This window comes from Amphibalanus amphitrite, unplaced genomic scaffold (assembly GCF_019059575.1).
Source record: "Amphibalanus amphitrite isolate SeventyFive unplaced genomic scaffold, NRLGWU_Aamphi_draft 000142F_arrow, whole genome shotgun sequence".
NCBI classification, from domain to species: domain Eukaryota; kingdom Metazoa; phylum Arthropoda; class Thecostraca; order Balanomorpha; family Balanidae; genus Amphibalanus; species Amphibalanus amphitrite.
The window spans coordinates 842,608-860,871 of NW_024881637.1; the positions used below are offsets into that span (position 1 = coordinate 842,608).

Genomic DNA, 18,264 nt, shown 5'->3' on the forward strand with positions numbered 1-18,264 from the left:
CAGTGGCTGAGCTTGTACCATTTGGACGGGATTGTTCTAATGGGACGCGCCACCCAGCCACGTGTAGGTCCCGAGGGTGGAGAGGGCGGACAGAGTAGGTAAGCTATCAAACCGTCGAGCTTGTTTTATCTGCTTTGGAGGAATCAAACAACGTCCTTCTAATCAAGTCTTTTCAGAGCCGAACGACACTCGCTCGAAACATTTAAGGAGCAAGACACAGCGGCATCGAAACATCGGCACTTTATAATCACTTCCATGAGCTCTTGATTTTCGGCATTGCCTTACGCTAGAAACTTTGCATAGTATATCAGTTTTTGCGACGCTCTCATTCGTTGATGCCGCCACCATGGTTCGACTTTGTGGACATGCATATTGCCATATATTGCATATTGCAGTGCTGCTACCGCCACCTGGAGGACAGCTTTGCTAGTTATGTTATGACTGGAACCGAGACTAGAGGACAGCACCAACTACGATGCCGTGACGACCATTTATGCATGTAGCATGCAGCGTGACATGATACTGGCCGTGAATGACGTTCGTTTTCTATGTTGAGTGGTGTCCATTTCACCAAATGCCTGTCGTCCTGGAGTCAGAGTCTCCACTCCGTCCGATATGCGCTAAAATCAGTGTTTAGAGAACGTGAAGCATCCTCGCGTTTCATTTTTTCTTTTCTATCTCTTTGTTACCTTGTCGCCGTTTACGTTGGTCGGTTTCTCAACACCGTATTGTCTTATGTGACAAACGAATATAATATTACTCATTATATTTCAATGTCAAGTTTACATCACAGAGGGTTATGGCGCCACATCAACAGAGAATGGCGCACGGTGCTGATAAAACGCCGACCAATTATAAAACATCAATAGGCGATATAAAACAATCATAAGCTCATGTTGACTCTAGTCGACGCACGCAACAGGTCAGTTGTTAGCAAAACTCTTCTACAAACTCCAACCTTTGAGTCGCGATCTCCAGTTATCAGATACGTTGATACAACGCCCATCCAAAAGCACGACCACGATTGCGAATCTGGCTTAGCCCACACACATAGGTGGTTTTAATTGCGTCCGGACTGCAGTGATTCCATACAAACAGCAACTGTCGTCGAGATCTGCCACTAGGCTCCCACGATCACAGCGATCACAGGGATCCTACTGGGTATATACAGGGCAAAGAAGCAGACGCTTTTTCCGCTGGAAGCCGGTCGTCAAAATATCACTCAATTAACTTAGCACACACGTTTTCAAAGATCGTCACACCCACTTCAGAACTATTAACACACACAAGTAACATCTCATAAAACGGTCATGTGATAACAGTACAGCCCTACCTATCCAACTCTCAACCCAGCCTGGTGCCGCGCTAGTGCCTTACTTCTCCGGGCTTCGCTGCGGACTATGCGCTAATCTCCAGCATTCCCTGTAGCACGCTCACGGCTCACAGACTTCCCACGTCGTTGTAGCGTTTGAGTTTGGCCGGGAAGTCATCCCTGTAGAGTACGGGGTCCGCGCGGAACTGCGCGGAACGGAGCGGCATTCCGCCGAACGCGGACACAAACTGCTGGATGCAGACGGAGCGCTCGATGAAGTGGCTCTGGTTGGCCGACAGGTCGCCGCCGCTGCAGTCGGCAGAGGTGCACTTGAACTTCTTACGGGCAGCCACCTGCGCGACGGGGAAGGGGTCAGACGGCTGATCAGGCCAGGCTGTGTGAGCAAAAGAGGAAAGAAAGACGAATAGTATACAAATCCTTAGGTACCTACATAACTATTGATCACAGGCGAAGACAAGTTGAAAAGACGCACAAAAAGTTTTCAACGTCTTTTGCTTTTGTAATTCGATGATCAGTACAGCCGACGTTCCACTGCAGCTCCACCCAATCAACAGTAAACTAATGCCAGTCCCTGAAGGTAATCCCCGATAAAGTCGCCTAATGCCTTAGATACCCGACCCCCGTTCTATCATCGTTACCTTGATGGGCGCCTTTCCGGTGATGTTGGCCACCAGGAAGTTCATGGCGATGTCCTCACAGTTCATGTTGTCGTCCACCCAGTCTTTGACACCCACCGGCAGCGAACTCGTGTACCGGTAGTTCCAGTACTGAGGACACAACGCAACTGAATTTTATTACCAATGAACCAGCAGTGGAGGGGCATGATAAACGAAGTGATCCAACTTTGCCTACATAGCGATAGAATACCGTATTTTGTGGTAGATATTTACCCAGCCTTGTGGAATATCCTTCCTTATGGTAGATTCCCCTACCTTGTGGTAGAACGCTGCGCCGGTGAGCACCATGGAGAGCTCGCTGGTCCACTCGGAGTCGTACCCCCAACGGCCGGTGACGTTGTTCCACACGTGGTTCCGGGACGGAAAGCCCACGATCCGGTCCGGGTACTCGCGCCACACCTGCCACAAAGGCACAAAACTGAGCGTGAAGCGCGGTCTAACACGTAAAAAGCCACTGTTTGCACGGTGAAAAGGAATACATGGGCACAATGTTATCACATTTGCCCTGCATAGGTACTACTGCAAGTCGCAAACCAAACATTAGAAATAAATCGCTCGAAGAACGCAATAGGCATTCAGTGATGCAGTTCTGTTTGAAATAACACATTTTACCCAAATGGGGACGTGTTCGTGTCCCAAGGGTATCCAAGGGAGTATGAGTGGAGGAGACCAGAGAGCTCATGGGGTGCCGGCTCACCTGGTAGCCGAACTCGAGCTCGTCCACGGTCAGCATAGTGATGTCGTCGTCCAGCGCCAGCACGCACTCGGTCTCGATCTCGGCGTACGGGTAGAAGCGGTTACTGAGCCGGTTGGCCGCCGTCCGGATCACCTTCAGAGGCTTGGTGATGGTCGGCCATAGAGACGCTGTGACAGCCGAAACATAATTTAATCAGCAAGTGCAAATAAATGTGATTCATCAACCATCATTAATCAGAGTCCCAGATAGCTGGTGTTCCCACTTGCCAACCATGAATGACCAGCTATGCTTTTTGACGCAAGTGCAGCATTTGATAAGTACGAAGATTCACTTCACCAAAACAAGGTGATTTTGGCCCATGGAAAATGCAACAGATCGACGCCATCCTGACACACCATCTAACGAAATGAATGCGTTGCTGGTTTTCAATTAAAAGAAATAGGAAAGTTGTTTTGGGCACGTACCCGGCGGCGGTTCCTTTTTCTGGTTGTTCCACACGACCAGAACCTTGGTGAGAGAGGGCGCCAGCGCCACCTTCTCTATGATCTGGTACAGGCTGTCCAGTCGGTCATACGTTAAAATCACCGCTGTGAATCCCTGCATTCGTGGCGAGGTGTACGGAACCGTCAGCGGGTACCCTGGCGACACCTGTCGGCGGAAAAACAAACTGTTATAACAGACCCGCTACACCAGGTACAGGATACACGCCACGGCAGTGCAGTCGACTGTAAAATTCGGCGACGTGGCATTATCTACACTACAAGATGCCATGCCCAAAAACTGTTTTATTATTTTCGCTTTACACGAGCATAGTTCTCAGCTCACAGACCCATTACGCCCTCTCCCATCATCCCCCGTAAGACATCCACCCACCCGCGCCCCTCCGTCCCATCATCCCACCCGCCCAACCCACCAGGTGTGGCGGGTCGTTCCACTGCTCGTAGGACCGCGCCGCGTGCGCCAGGATCCGGTCGTTGACGATCTGCAGTGTAGTGAGCGCCATCTGTCCGAAGGAGCTGAAGTACTGTTCGTACACCCAGCGGGCCTGGGCGCGCATCTCCGCACGCCGCTGCGGTGAGATCTCTGCGGGAGAGACGGGACGAGTAAGCGGAGCAAAGAGCCAATGTGAGAGTGTCATCGTCAGATTTGCAGAGGCATGCATGCAGCCAAATAGGGAAGGATCAAGTGGCAACAAAAAGCAATCGTCTGATGCCAGGAGAGTTAGGGATGTCGACAAAGTTCTTGATGTACGAAAGACTTTTAAATTGTCAACATTCGTCCCCCCCCCCTGCGTCTGTCCATTTTGACAATGTCTCAGTGACGAAACAAGCGAAAACGAACAAGTATGAATGTAAATCTTACACTCGTGCTTTTTATAGAAGGAATTGATCTTTTTTAAGATCAATTCCTTCTATTCTTCAGAAGTAGTAAGTTTCCCCTAACAAATTCCGCTCGCGCTCGGTTCCCCATTTCCCGATCCTTCGGTGGTCTCACCTTTGATAATGCCGGCCAGCTCGGTCAGGTCCTGTTCGTAGACGTGCAGCCCGACCCGGGTCCAGTCTATGACCTCGGAGAAGGGGAGTACGTACAGATCGGCCGCCACCACGGGCACACAGCCGACCCGCAGCGCGTCCAACAGCTCCGGCGGGCCCAGCTGCGCGCGGCGGAGCAGGATACAGAACTCTGCGGACTGGGAGAGAGGGGGATAGAGAAGAGAGATGTGAGTTGTCAAAATTATCGACGTATACCGCAACACCACATTAAATGACACACTGAGAGGAAAGGAATGGATGCTTATAAAACGTCCGATGAATCATTCCATCTGTACATACCTTGGTTTCGCCGCACATAACCAAAAGAAACTGCAGATCCCTTACCATTCCAACTCATACTGCCCTGTCTTTTAGCTTAAGTATATCCAGTAGTCGTTCATACCTGCATCGTCTCCCAGTAGCCGTACTTTCCCGTCCCGTACCCGCAGTAAGTATTTCCCAGTAGTCGCCCCACCCCGTACTGGGGTATCTCGCAGTAGTCGTTCATAAATCATACCTGCATCGTCTCCCAGTATTGGTGCTGCCGTCCCTCTCCGTCACACAGTTGGTCCGTCTCCTCCGCACACCTCTCCAGTACCAGGGTTCGCCCGGAGACGTCCGCTGCGGCCAGGGAGCGCAGCGATCGACGGTACTCGGCGTGCAGATCTGGCTGGGCTGATACCAGCAGGTACCGGCTGGGGGAGGAGTGTACCAGGGTCATACACGGCGAGCGGCGATACTCGGGGTGCAGGTCCGGCTGGGGGGGGGGGGTCAGGTGCCGCGAGCGGCAGTACTTGGGGTGCAGGCCCGTCTGGGCTGATACCAGCAGCTACCGGCTGGGGGAGGAGGTACTAGAGTCAGGCACAGCAAGCAGCGGTACTCCGGGGTGCAAATCCGGCTGGGCTGATACCAGTAGGTACCGCCTGGGGGAAGGTTGTACCAGGGTCATACACAGCGAGCGGCGGTACTCGCACATCAGTGACAACAACATGCACCAACGGGACGGACGAAAAATTAACAGGTAAAATGATAACCAAGCGTGGGCTAGCAAATTGTAAAAATTGCAGTGTATCAGATTCAGAAATAATTGAAGCATGATTCCAAGCCAGAAGTAAGAAAGTTACAAACATTCCCAGGCACAATTAATTTGCGGCTTTGCCCCCCCTCCCCCGTGCCTTCCCTCTCTTCCACCCGCGCTCCCCTCCCCTCCCCGACTGACCGCGGTCTCTCCGGAGCCGGTGTGCGCGCGTCGTCCGGCTCATCCTCTCGCTCGCTGGGTGTCGGTAGCGATACGTCATACTTGTGTCGGTGGACCAGACTGGAGAGCCCGGCGCCGGCCAGCAGAGCCCGTCCCAGCCTCTCCTGGCCAGAGGCCGGCCATACGCTAAATACCAGGTGATTCTCGCCGTCATTCCAGCTGCGGGGGAGAGTGAAACACGCTGGGTGAGACGTTGAGGTTAGGGTGTTAGGTGCTAGGGTAGTTTCAAAATATCGGTGGTCAACTGTGAGAAGTTGGTTGGTATGATTGGTGTGAGGCCACCAAAGTAATTGTCGGAAATTAGACTCAAAGGCCCAAATAGTGACACTTTAGACACTGGATGCCTCAACAGAATTCGACGATACATTTATCGACTGGCTGATTTAGACTAACGACTAACAATAACAATGCTTGCTAGCTCTTTGAAACTGTTATGTTACGAGAAAAACCGGAGACAGAGCTCGGAGTTGCGTACCCCTCGCTGGTCGGGCGTGTCTCCCGGTTCAGACTCACTGCGGCAGCGAGGCCAGCGCTCTGACCGTCAGCTCCTCACTGATCCTGTTGGAGAGCGTGTCGACGGCCGGCAGCAGCAGGCACGCCTCCTCCGGGTCCTCTGTGAAGAACTCGCTCTCCCGCACCGCGCGCAGCATGTCGTAGTACTCGCGGGAGAGGGGCGCCAGCTCGCTGTGGCGGGTCTCCCCGGCGTACCGGGCGTACGGGTACACGTACACGGCCACGCGGCGCCGGTGCGGCCCGCCGCAGCGGTACACGTTCAGACAGGTGAAGTGGGAGCAGTTGGCCTGGCCGGCCGCCGGCGGCGGGTCGGAGGCGGTGAGACGCACCAGGGGGGCCGCGCTCAGGGTGTCTGCGGTCAGCTGCAGGGCGGCCGGCGCGGCCGGCTGCAGCAGCCCCCGCACCAGCAGCGCCAGCTCCAGCACCGCCAGCGCGATCAGCGTCAGCGCTGCCAGCGCAAAGTAGTGCCGCGCCGGCCAGCGCTGGCGGCGGCCGCCGGCGCACGACCGCTGCCAGGTGGGCAGGCCGCGCGACGACGCCATCACGGCTGAGGGAGAGGGCAGAGGAGGTCAGGGAGTGGCAGAAGGAATTCTATGGCTTTAGGGTTGATACTCAAAGTTCAAACATTCTGATGCATTCATAGAGACTTTGTGTCTTATGCTAGTTATTGGTGACAATGGACTGTGCACAGTGCGAAGTGAACAGTGAACGGCAGACGTTGCAGACGTTTTTAGACGTTGCACGGTGCAGCCCGAACAACGGACAGCAGCTGCGGTCGTCGGACTCCGAACCGCCCGGTGATTGGCAGCAGTCCTCAGCCGGGCAGTCCGAGACAGTTTACAGTTCACGATAAAAAAAGACCGTTCTGGTTTTTAACAACACCTTACACCCAATATCACAAATCACGATAGGCCGCTGGCTAGAGTTGTCCGTGCAGAATGTGCGCCGGCCGGTGCGACTACACAGGGCCCGAGCGGGTGACGATCGCAGGCTCCTCTCCCGTGACTGGATGACTAGACGTGGGTCGAGCCGGAGCGGTGTTTCGAGCCGGCCAGCTCAAAGAACAGCACGTATGCCTTTCCACTGTTGACGTTTCTCTGATCCATCACGTGGACCCGCGAGTCGTTGTACTCGTACCACTCTGCCGTGTACGGGTGTCGGCAGTAAGCGGTGTAATGTCCTGAGAGCAGCGTGCCAGAGTGGTTCGCCACGCCGTATAGGCTGTACCGGCAGGGCGTCTGTCCGGCCGAGTAGGGCGACAGGTCCAGACCGTTCATCGAAAAGTCGACAGTGGTGTTCAGCTTTCCGCCGAACCTCTCCTGAGTAGAGAACCGCTTCAGGTGCACCACGAGGATGCGCGGGAACTTCTGGATCGAGAGGCTCCTGGTGCACTTTTGGTGCTTCTGGCACTTTGAGCAGGTCGGTTTTTCGTCGCCATCGAGCACCTCCTCTTTGGTGAACAGGTCAAAACAGGCCTGTAGGTGCACCTGGCCACTTCGTGACGGGATTGGCAGACTCAGATCCCAGAACGGGTCGAAGGTAACCGATTCGTGGCCACATACCGTGCACCGCAGGGTAGCCTTGAGCTGGCCCACGAACAGGTCAACAAACTTGGAGTTTTCCAGGCGCAAGAAACGTTTCCAGGCCTCCATTGACTTTTGACTGGCGCTCATTGAGTCGTCGATGTCGGTCGTGATCGGCTTTGGCCGGCTCGTCACCCGGTTCACGTCCTCGTGAAGTCCCTCCAGCAGATATCTGAGGAATTCCTGCGCGTCCTGCTGCTGGGAGCCCATGAAGCGCGGCGCGAGCCGTTGGATCATCGACTTGAGTGGTGCGGTGGTGAGCACCCGCTCCGTTTCGTCCGAGGATGTCCACATGTCGCGTATCAGAGCGCAGAATGTGTTCATGAGGGACCCTTTCGTAGCGGCGGCAGGCATGCTGGCATCTGAGGAGCGTCCATCGCGCAGGATGTAATCGTGGAGAGCGCGTGTGTTGCTCAGGCACTGGACGACTGTGTTCAGGAAGCAGGTGTTGCCCGTGTTCCTGAGACCGGTGAGACCGAGCGGTCTGCCGTCAGATTGACTGCCAGTCCCGCCGCCGTCTTCGCTGGGGTTGCCGGGCAGTGAGCGGTGAGCGGTGCTAGTTATTAGTTCTATAGCAGGGGTGCAGATGAATTCAAGATAACAGGAAGCATTGGCAGTGGTAAGCAATAGAAGCTCCTTACCAAAATAATGCTCTGATTTTCAGTAGGTAGTACCAGCTAGGGCTGATAATCATAAATCTTCTGTCATACCATTAAGTATTAAAATTTTTCACAAAGGCATATATGAGACTATGATAAGTAAGGTATCTTCCAAGCCATGGTGCACATGACCACAATTCAGAAAGCTAAGCTATGTAAAGTGTAAACTGTAAACTCTCACTCCATTATCAGTTCTAAAAAATGTGGAAGCGAAACAACCAATTCAGTTGGGTGTATTAAAGTGACATGTCCAAAAAATTGTGTTTTAAGTGAAATTATTGTCTTTATAGATATGGTGTTGACTTGTTGAGTGCTCTCGCAAGGAACATATTGTTATAATATCTCAGAATGAATGACCTTTTTCTCGAATATTGAAAAGGTCATTCACTCTGAGATATTGATTGTCATAGCATTTATTACTCCTAAATTATTAGTAAAATCGATTCATTACCTACCTACCTGGCTAAAATGCCCCTGATCAGCAGCTTGGCCATCAATTATGCTGGCTGCCACGTTTTGCAGACTGGCAATTATACCTCCATGCCAATGCTGCTCATACAGCAGCCCCCTTACCGTTAGAAGTCTCCTTCTTATAGGACAAATGGTAAAAATCGTCCTAAACTACTGATGACGACGAGTCAGATAGGTGAGAAATAGAGAATAAATAAAACATTTCCAGTTTCCACACACAACCCACAACACAGAAGCCCTATTTCTTTGCCCCAATACATTTCAGTCTGTTCAGTGCTTCTATTTCCATCCGCAGAACCTTACAATTTGCTAAGCAACGCGCTGTTATCTGCGATTGTTGGAATTGGTTGCTACGCAACTAGCGCCGATGTGCACTCGAGACATGTGTAATCGAACAAAAACAAGAGAACCCCTTTGTCGCTGTCGCGTCAAATGTGTATTCTTTTAGTAGTATCGTCCAAATGGAATTTCTGCGCATCCAGCAGCTCTCTGCTCCGGGTACTCTGCTCGATCCAACGATGCTTTTCAATTTCAGGGCTTTGGGCTTGATGATCGCGAATCTGCTGCTAGGTTGACGAACATGTTGGTTTTCTGTGCTAAGTGCAGTCAAAATGGCCTTTGTCATAACACTGAACGTCTACCTTGATCTCATTCTACGCAGTTTTTTTTGTGAGCGTCTTTTGTCTCCGAGCTCAGTGAGAACGATTGGGGTGCGAAAGGTGCCCGCTAGGCTTAGCTTGGCTTGGCTCGATCTCACTGAAGAGTGAAATGGCCTCATCGCGGACTAAAGCAGATCACTTCATTGGAAGTTTGACGTTCATCGGCATCGAGCTAGACATGAACTAGACGGTTGTTTACCATTTTCATCCGAATCCACTGGCATTGACATCGTTGACCGTTGCATACAGCCACTGCGGGCGCAGGTCGTCACAACAGGCAGAAAGCACACAAATCATGGACACTTCTTCATTTGCAAAAGATACGCTACATATACAGGCTCGATGATCATGAGATGACATTTGGCATAACTTATAGCAATGCGCAAAACACGGACACAAATCAACAACGATGAAGATGTATGTGAACAATGAGCTCATTTTGCCGCACTTCTTATTCTGGCGCCTTGGAGTTCGGAATATCGGCCCGCGATAGCTCAGCTCCCGAAAGACGGCCCGGAGGCAACTGTGAGGCACCCAAGCGTCTCCTCGCCGACAAGTATTTCCCATCGCATCTCATCGCTCCCCCTAAGGTAAGCCACACGCACCTTTCACATCGCTCTCGCGTCCCGGTCGAGGGCACATTTCCACAGTTTCTCCCACTTTCACTAGTCGCTATCGTCCGAGTCGAACAGAGGCCCCATCTGGAGGTCCGAGTCGGCTCCGGCCGCGTCCACGGGCGTGACGCCCAGCTCTGGCTCCATGAACTCGACCAGCTCCTCGGGCAGGTGGTCCTGCAGCAGCACGTGCCGCGCCGACGCCGCCGGCAGCAGGTCCTCGATGAAGCCGAACCAGTAGATCACCATGCCCGGCCCGAACCTGCGGCGGATCGCGAGCGGGTCTGTCAGCGGCGCTCGGAGAAATTCGCAACACCGAACGAAATGTGACATTAAAGGGTTGGATCTAACAGTTGCCATCTCCAATATCGACCATGCGTTGACAAATTCACAACTTGTCAGAACAGGGTTCACACTGCAACGCATGCAGATATGCTCTGCATTGTAGTCGCTGTGTCCCACCAAACGGCAGTCACTAGTACTACGGTAGTCACCGTCCGGTAGCGCCTTCGGTAGTGACTCGCCACTCGGCAGACGTGTCGTCAAAGGAACTATAACTCACCTGTTCCAGTACTTCTCGTACTGGTCGCGCATGTACCCCTCGTGGGTCTCGTCATCTCCGAACGACGCCTTGCTCTCTATCCAGTTCACCACACAGCCGGACACCGCTGTAACGTGCAGTACGGGTTAGACGGGCAATATTCAACGAATATGCATCGTTACAAAGCTTATTGTCTTGGTTGTAGTTCCCGAGTACCGATAAATTAGATACTCAAATTGTCACATATACATTTGACACCAACACTCTTATTTGCTAAGAAATAGCTTTGATTTCTAAAAGGTCGTTTGTGTGACGGTAATATACGCAAAACCTTACCTCTGACTGATTTACATTTTACGCATCTTACAATTATCCACTTTGTGCACCTTAGTTGGAGCAGCTGGCCAAGCTGACATCCCCTCCACTCTCCAGTTGCCTTTCCACACAGTTTCTCCTCTCTACCACCTCTTAGCTCACCGATGGGGACGTCAAGCAGCACGTCGGGCGTCTTGTCCTGGCCGCGCCGCCGCAGATCCTCCTCGTCCAGGAACGGCACCCCCATCAGAGTGAGCTGCTTCTTCAGACGCAGCTCGTACTCGAGACCCACCGTGCTGCGTACAGAGGGCGGAAGGGCGGCGTCACGTACCGCGACCGGGCGGACTTTGAACGGACGAAGCGGCGACCTCACGGTAAAAAGCGGTAAATAACCGATTACATTACCAGAAGTGAGCATTGGGAAATGTGAAGCACTGACTTCATTTTATACTTGACATCTCTTCCGCAAGTACCGTTACCGTCTTTAATTAAGTAGGTTCACTGGCCCCGGTGCCGAGAGTACAAATCAATTTCCCCAACCCCTCACTCACAGTTTGATCATCTCGGCCATGGGTCCGTAGCCGTTGTCACTGAGCACGCAGAGCCGCACCTCGGCCGAGACGCGCGGGTCGCGCAGGCCGTCCGGCTCGCGCACCAGCTGCGCCAGGCGCTGCCGCTTGCCGCGGTCGGCCAGCTCTCGGTACTCGCCGTCCGTGTCGTTGGCGTAGCAGTTGAGGACGAACTTGGCGAGCAGCGCGGGCGCCACCTGCAGCCGGCTGGCCATCCGCAGCAGCACGCCCGCCGGCTCGCCGGCGGACAGGCTGTCCATGAACCTGGCCGGTGGGATGCTAATTCAAACTTTCATTTCATGACATCACATTTTACCCACTTTACTATTATCTTTCATTTTGACTCGGCGCCAAGATAACCTCTGTAACTTTGGTCATGGATTGGGGATGCCTGTCCATTAAAAGGTAAAAAAAAAAAAATAAGATGGTGTTGGTCTGAGACAGGCCACTGTTCAGCCTCCACAGCTGAAATGGGCTTAATTCATTCACAGTGTGAGCACTCTTGAATGGAAGTCTTGCCTATAGATATTAAAACTATATAACAGGAAACATGAAGATAAACTACTGAATTCGGTTACGCAAAAATGTGCAGAAATATATTAGTTCAGTACCTTTAAAAGATTGTTCAGAAAATAAAGACAAACAACAAAAAAGGATGCACAAAACTCTTAACCCTATTCCTGGCGGGCTCCGCCGGGACAAGAAACTGGCGGGGGGGGGGGGCCGATTCGGCCCCCCCCCTTCAGATCTCAAAAACTACACATCGCAGCGACAAACGGTAAACGGCATCGGATACGCACGGTCAAGATCTACAATTTTTATTAAGGTCATTTTCAGGTCAGGTCAAAGATGACGTCACAGGGGTCGAAAAAGTCAAAATGGCGGCGCTAGATATGGAGAGTTTTTCTCGAATAACTTTCGAATTAGTCAAGATAGGAACAAACTAAGGGCATCATCGTGATCCTCTCGTCAATCCGCATCGAATGATATATATGACCTCGAAAGGTCAAGGTCAAAGGTTGACCTCAGGTCACGTGACCTCGAGGTCATCATGTATATCATTCGATGCGTCTTGACGAGCTGAACACAATGAGACCATCCACGCGTCTGTATCTTGTTCCTGTACGGAGTTATTGGCCAAAAACCTTTGGTGACCTTTGATGACGTCACATGACCTCACAGCTGCCCAACAGCAAAACAGACCTCAAGGTAGTGAAGGTTGATCGTATATGAAGTCATGTATGGTATATGGGGCCATTCCGACCCGTTTTAGTGGTAAAAACAGGGAGTTGATTTTTCCCCCATTGACTTATAATGGTTAGGTGTTGTTTAATCCCCCGCCATCTTTAACGAGCTTGCAAAAGATGACTGTAGTCATCACTGTCAACCGTGGAAGCCGTATGGCTACCCATCTACGCTGGAGTACGAAAAACATCATCTCATGACTTATAATGGGGAGGTCGCGAAACTGACCTGACCTTAGGTCACCGATATCAAAATTCCGAGATATACAAATTGCACATACTGGTACCCTAACTAAAGCCTGAAGAGAAGAAATTGATCGGTCAAAAACTCTAGCTCTGGCGTGATTGCAAACTTTTCTGAGGTAGGGTCACCAAACCGCCTCTGGTGACCTGACCTGAGGTCAGATCAACTCAAAATTTTCAGACATGTTGCGTAGAAGCCTTTTAGGAAAAGTCAGAAAATTTGAGCTTCCTAGCTCAACGCGTTTGGGAGAAATAACCAAAAAACCTCAGGGGGGGGGGCTCCTGAGGCCCCCCGCCAGGGATAGGGTTAACAAAAAAAATGTGACTTCTTCACAGCTCTAATGCCTAAGACTTACTGTTTATAATATTTGGCGATGATGTGTGGCTTGTTGTGCTGGTAAATGGTGCGCTTGGTGTGCCTGACATACTCATGGCAAGCAATGCTCCCCAAGGTGTTGCGGTCCACGTTGCGGAACACAAGCTCTTCATTGTTCACTGGGAAGCTGAGCCGCGAGATCCAGCGCACAATGGCGTTGTACTCCTGACGATCCATTCCTGCTCACAGATCTGCTGGTACAGACAGACATATCTGAAGACAACAGCTGGGAGTATAATGCCTTCATATCTAACTCAACCTATGCGTGCAACATACCTGGCGAATTATTCATGAAATTAAAGATTTTCACAACACCGCACCAATTTACACAATCCTATCTTAAAACATACTGATACAGGGTCGCCCACGGCAGTGATCAACAACAATATACAAAAACAATTTAGCAAAAAAATAAGGAGAAATAATTCGTACATTTGCAGCACTGACCTTTAATTTTTGCACCTCCCGCCAAGCCTACATGCATAAAAAATAAGCAAATGATTCAAGGCCCATTTACGGAGTATCGAATCTTGTGCACCCTGTGCATGTGAATTGTGAAACTTATAGGGTTATGACGTCATAGATAAAAAAAATGTTTTAAATTGCTCTAATTTAATTCAATTTCCATAAACACTATTTAATTATACATCATATATGTAATTGTGATATAGTTTAGGTTTAGGTTTAGGTTTAATCGGATGGGCTGATGTAGACTGGGTGTCTATTCGGTGCCCACGTCAGGTATAAGGTAGATATACTGGACTGATTGGATCTAGGGTATAGCCGTTTGCGCCATGAATTGGTCAAGCCGGTTCTTGAAAGTGTTAGTGCTGTTTGCCAGTACAACATCTTCTGGTAGTTTGTTCCAGTCATGGATTATACGATTTGAGAAGAACTTTGCTCTTGTAACAGTTTTCGATCTTTTGACTTTCAGCTTCTTGCTGTGGCCTCTTGTTTGGCAGTCATTGTTCATGGTGAAGAATTGCATTGGGTTTACATTGATGTGTCCTGAAAGCAGCTTGAATGTCTCTATAAAGTCTCCTCGCCTCACTCTATCTTCGACACTTGGCAAATCCAGTCTTCTCAGTCTCTCCTTGTAGGTCAAGTTCTTCAGTCCCTGTACTAGCTTGGTAGCTCTTCGCTGTACCTTCTCCAATGCCCTGAAGTCTTGTACCATATGCGGACCGACTGCCTGAATACAGTGTTCTAGGTGAGGACGTATATATATAGTGTACAAGGTTTTGAAGTTTGTTGTAGTCAGGGTGTCAAAGGTCATTTTAAGAAGTTTCAGTGCTGACATGGCTTTGTTACTGGCCTTCAGGCAGTGGTAGGTAGGCTTCAGCGAGCTAGACACCCAAACTCCCAGGTCTTTCTCCACATCTGTTTCAATAAGCTCCAATGCATCTCCATTTGGTTGTTTCAGATGATACCTTTCTCTGGGATTTCTGGTGCCAAAATGCATTACTTTACATTTCATCGCATTGAACTGTAAGAGCCACTTCTCGGACCAGCAGGCCAGTGTGTCCAGGTCAGATTGGAGCACTTCTGCATCTTTCTTGCTTGACACCAGTCGATACAGCTTTGTGTCATCAGCATATAGTTTCATTGTGCTGCGGACAAGGCTTGGCAGTTCATTGACGAACAGTATAAACAATACTGGGCCTAAAACCGATCCCTGTGGCACTCCACTGCTGACATTGATGCTGTCCGACAGCTTCCCGTTTACTGACACCCGTTGTGTTCTGTTTCTCAAGAACTCAGAGATCCACTTTAGTATGTTTCCCCTGATTCCATATCCATGTAGTTTTGCCTTCAGTCTCTCATGCGGTACTGTGTCAAAGGCCTTGCGATAATCTAAGTAGATCACATCAACACCGTTTCCTTCATCAATCAAACTTGTCCAGTCTTCAAATGTCTCCATTAAGTTTGATTGACAGGACCTTTTTCTGACAAATCCATGTTGGTGATCAGATATGATGTGGTTGGATTCCATGTGCTCTGTAATATTCCTTCTGATCAATCTCTCTAGTAGTTTACATACTTGGCTTGTTAGACTGACGGGTCTATAGTTTCCTGGTTTCTTCTTACTTCCACCTTTAAATATTGGAATCACTGTGGCTTCCTTCCATACTTTTGGTATCATGCCTGCTTCCAGTGACTTATTAAACAGTGAGGAAAGAGGCTGGGCCAGGGCCTCAGCACAGGACTTCAGCACTATTGAAGGGATCCCATCAGGCCCAGAAGCCTTGTCCCCATCCATCCTCCTCAGCTCTTCCAATACTTCCTGTCTGGATACCATCATATTAGTCAGAATCGTAGTGTCTATGTCCACTGGGATGGTGGGAACCTCTAAATTGGGATCCTCTTCCACAAATACTGTTTGAAAAAATGAGTTAAGTGTCGTTGCTGTTTCTTCATCCGTTTTTGTCAATTGTCCTGCGCCCTTGTCCAGTGGTCCCACCATTGCTTTTACCTTGGTCTGAGACCTTATGTATCTGAACAATGTCTTCGGTTCAATTTTTATTTTTCCCAATAGCGTGGCTTCATACCTTCTTCTTGCGCTTCTTATCATGCGTGTTGTGCGGTTTCGTTGTTTCACATATGCTTTATGCTGCTCTTCACCTTTTGTTCTGGAGTACTCTTTCCAGGTTTCATGTTTCTTTTTCACTTCACGCTTCAATTCATTGCTCCACCAGAGTGATTTGTTGCATTTTCGTTTCTGTCTATATTTGGGTACAAACTTTTGGATAGCTGTTTGCAACTTTTCCAAAATGAAGTCCCATGCTTCTTGCACAGCCATGCCTTCTAAGCAGTCCCAGTTTATTTTCAGCAATTCTTCTTTCATTTTGTTGTACCTGCCCCTCCTGTAGTTGAATGGGGTGTCCACCTTTTCTTTCATATGTGTGTGGTCTATTGTCTGTTTGTACTCGCACTTCCACTTCAACACAATGTGGTCACTTTTTCCTAGTGGTTGAAAGGGCTCCAGCTCATTAACCAAGTACTCTCTGCTAGCAAATACCAAATCTAATCTTGACGGGGTGTGTCCTTCCCTGTATCGGGTATCCGTATTGACATGTTGGTAGAGGAAAGCGTTTTGAGTGGCATCGAAGAATCGAGCAGCCTCACAATCCTCAGGGCCATCCACCACCCCGTCCTCCCAATATATATTCGGAAAATTAAAATCTCCCATTATCAGGACATTTCTATTCTTCACGACATTGTGATGCCGCAGTAGTTCAATCAGCTTTTCGTTGTTTTCCCTGGAACTAGTTATTTGAAACAGGACAACACGTGAACAAAATAGCTAAAAAAGATTATTAAAACGTCATTCAAAAAATAATATCCTTCCGGTTGGTAAATGTAACCGATGCGCATTATTCGTAAAAGATTCTGAAGCAAACAATTTCTTGTTCATTTCATGTATGCAATTAGTGAGTCCTTGAAGAACTGGTTCCATGATTCGCAAATGATTCGTTGTTTTTTTCACGCGCACGTAGCCAATTGGCTGATTTTCATTACAATCGCTTACTCGGCTGCTCTTTGAATATGTTTTTACCAATACGGGTATTTTCGGTAAATAACATCGCACCGAACGTCAGCGAGCGCGCTGTGGGTTTATATAGCCTTGGCGCTGTGTCGTGGCGTGTGTAGGTGGGTTGGTTTTGCTATTTCGGTATTTTTCGGTAAATGGATCCGTGGAATATTTTGTTTATTTTTTTACACTCAGCTGTTGGTGTTGGATGTTATTCTAAATTGTCATATTTTCCACTTCAGCGGTTGTCTGTTCATTCTGTTGACTGTTGTCGATCAGTTGGGCAAACTAGACTTTTGAAATCAAAATATGGAGGCATCAATAATTTGATTCTGGTGGGAGGAGCCATGACCAAATATGGGCATGGAATCAATTTTTTGATTCATTTGGGTACACTTTTCACTTCAAATGTATCGTTACGGTTGAAAAAAGGCCCATGACGGTGAGTTTTTTCTTTAAAAAGGCAGAAAAATGTGGTAGCTTTCCAAAAAGTGTTACCTCAAAACTAAGAAATTGTCCCTTTGGCCTTGTGAATGAGAGAAAGACAGAGCCACTGTCCATCACGTAAAAGCTGTTTTGAGGAAATCACACTGTATGTTATTTTTGTATCATGAATCGCATACTAAACAATCAGTATTTGTGTAAAATGGCAAAATGAATTTTTCAAACCCCTTATTAACATTGTTGTAGTGCTTTTATATTTATGATATGGTTTTTACCTGTTGCTTCAGTTTTTGTATTCTTGACATTTAAAAATTGTGAATTGTTATCAAATGTAGTGAAGGTTAACTACAACAATGCTATAGGTATCTGTTGTGGTGCTGAGGATACCACTAAATGAGAATAGTAGCAAGATAAATGATGTATTCCTGCAAGTCATTGTTGCCTATCTCTTAACATTACCTGTGAATCAAAATAATGATTAGCCAGCTGATGGGGAATCAATATTATGATTATCTGTTTAAAGTGAATCAATTCCTTGATTGCCTTTCACTACCTATAGAATTCAAATTGATATGATAGGAGCAATATTATTTTGCTTAGGAGATAGTTCCAGCATTTCTGTTCCAGATCAGGCATGCTCCTTCTTGAAACACTCTCTTATTTTTATGTGATTGGTAAGTTAGAAATGGTCTGCATTTATGCCCAAATATGGTCATAAGGAATCAATCTTTTGATGCCTCCATATTTTGATTCCAAAGGTCTAGTTTGCCCAACGGTTTTGTCTCTGATTTCAATTTGTGGGTTTTAGTACAAGCTACAACCCCCTGTAGTCGTGCATATGTGCGTTCCACAGCGATTCTGATTATCTTAAGAAGGAGGTATGGGCGGCGGAATGGGGGGCACCATACCCCCTTGATTTTGCCATATTAACATTAACCCGCCCCTATGGTTGGCATTGCATGGAAAGAATGGGACCAAAAGTCAGCAGTGCTGCCCCTTAATTG

General features: G+C 49.0%; 3 protein-coding genes across 11 annotated transcripts; all 3 read right to left on the reverse strand.

The window, feature by feature from the left end:
- Positions 1-751: 751 nt before the first annotated feature.
- LOC122382567 (exostosin-2-like) lies at positions 752-8,991 on the reverse strand. Of its 2 annotated transcripts, none has more exons than XM_043368070.1 (11): positions 8,826-8,991; positions 6,011-6,557; positions 5,459-5,656; positions 4,757-4,934; positions 4,202-4,397; positions 3,621-3,790; positions 3,172-3,355; positions 2,708-2,874; positions 2,266-2,409; positions 1,972-2,100; positions 752-1,665 (listed from the first exon to the last, which is right to left on the reverse strand). In XM_043368070.1, exons 2-11 carry the CDS (start codon positions 6,550-6,552, stop codon positions 1,441-1,443), a joined length of 2,133 nt encoding a protein of 710 aa, XP_043224005.1. In that variant the 5' UTR covers positions 6,553-6,557; positions 8,826-8,991; the 3' UTR covers positions 752-1,440. The 2 variants fall into 2 exon arrangements, with proteins under 2 accessions (XP_043224005.1, XP_043224007.1); XM_043368072.1 differs by having other exon boundaries at positions 8,712-8,978.
- Positions 6,727-8,250, reverse strand: LOC122382570 (ubiquitin carboxyl-terminal hydrolase 2-like; the record flags this gene model as incomplete). Its single annotated transcript, XM_043368081.1, has 1 exon — positions 6,727-8,250. A coding segment is annotated over one exon (1,227 nt), but the record flags the coding sequence as incomplete, so codon positions are not given.
- A 684-nt stretch (positions 8,992-9,675) lies between the features above and the next one.
- On the reverse strand, positions 9,676-16,891 carry LOC122382568 (CDAN1-interacting nuclease 1-like). Of its 8 annotated transcripts, none has more exons than XM_043368075.1 (7): positions 16,874-16,891; positions 13,732-13,823; positions 13,265-13,475; positions 11,404-11,685; positions 11,015-11,148; positions 10,559-10,664; positions 9,676-10,258 (listed from the first exon to the last, which is right to left on the reverse strand). In XM_043368075.1, exons 3-7 carry the CDS (start codon positions 13,459-13,461, stop codon positions 10,048-10,050), a joined length of 930 nt encoding a protein of 309 aa, XP_043224010.1. In that variant the 5' UTR covers positions 13,462-13,475; positions 13,732-13,823; positions 16,874-16,891; the 3' UTR covers positions 9,676-10,047. The 8 variants fall into 8 exon arrangements, with proteins under 8 accessions (XP_043224010.1, XP_043224008.1, XP_043224009.1 ...); XM_043368073.1 differs by lacking the exon at positions 16,874-16,891 and adding an exon at positions 16,411-16,427 and having other exon boundaries at positions 13,732-13,891; XM_043368074.1 differs by lacking the exon at positions 16,874-16,891 and adding an exon at positions 16,334-16,352.
- Between the last annotated feature and the right edge of the window lie 1,373 nt (positions 16,892-18,264).

Bases quoted from the DNA above. Each gene is read 5' to 3' on its own strand.
- LOC122382567 (XM_043368070.1), bottom strand. From the start codon at position 6,552: ATGGCGTCGTCGCGCGGCCTGCCCACCTGGCAGCGGTCGTGCGCCGGC. The intron at 4,398-4,756 runs GTATGATTTATG...CCTCTCTCCCAG, and splicing joins AATACTGGGAGACGATGCAG to TCCGCAGAGTTCTGTATCCT. The intron at 2,101-2,265 runs GTAGGGGAATCT...TTGTGTCCTCAG, and splicing joins GCGCAGCGTTCTACCACAAG to TACTGGAACTACCGGTACAC.
- LOC122382568 (XM_043368075.1), bottom strand. From the start codon at position 13,461: ATGGATCGTCAGGAGTACAACGCCATTGTGCGCTGGATCTCGCGGCTC. The intron at 11,149-11,403 runs GTGAGTGAGGGG...CTCTGTACGCAG, and splicing joins ATGGCCGAGATGATCAAACT to CACGGTGGGTCTCGAGTACG. The intron at 10,259-10,558 runs GTGAGTTATAGT...GATCCGCCGCAG, and splicing joins TACGAGAAGTACTGGAACAG to GTTCGGGCCGGGCATGGTGA.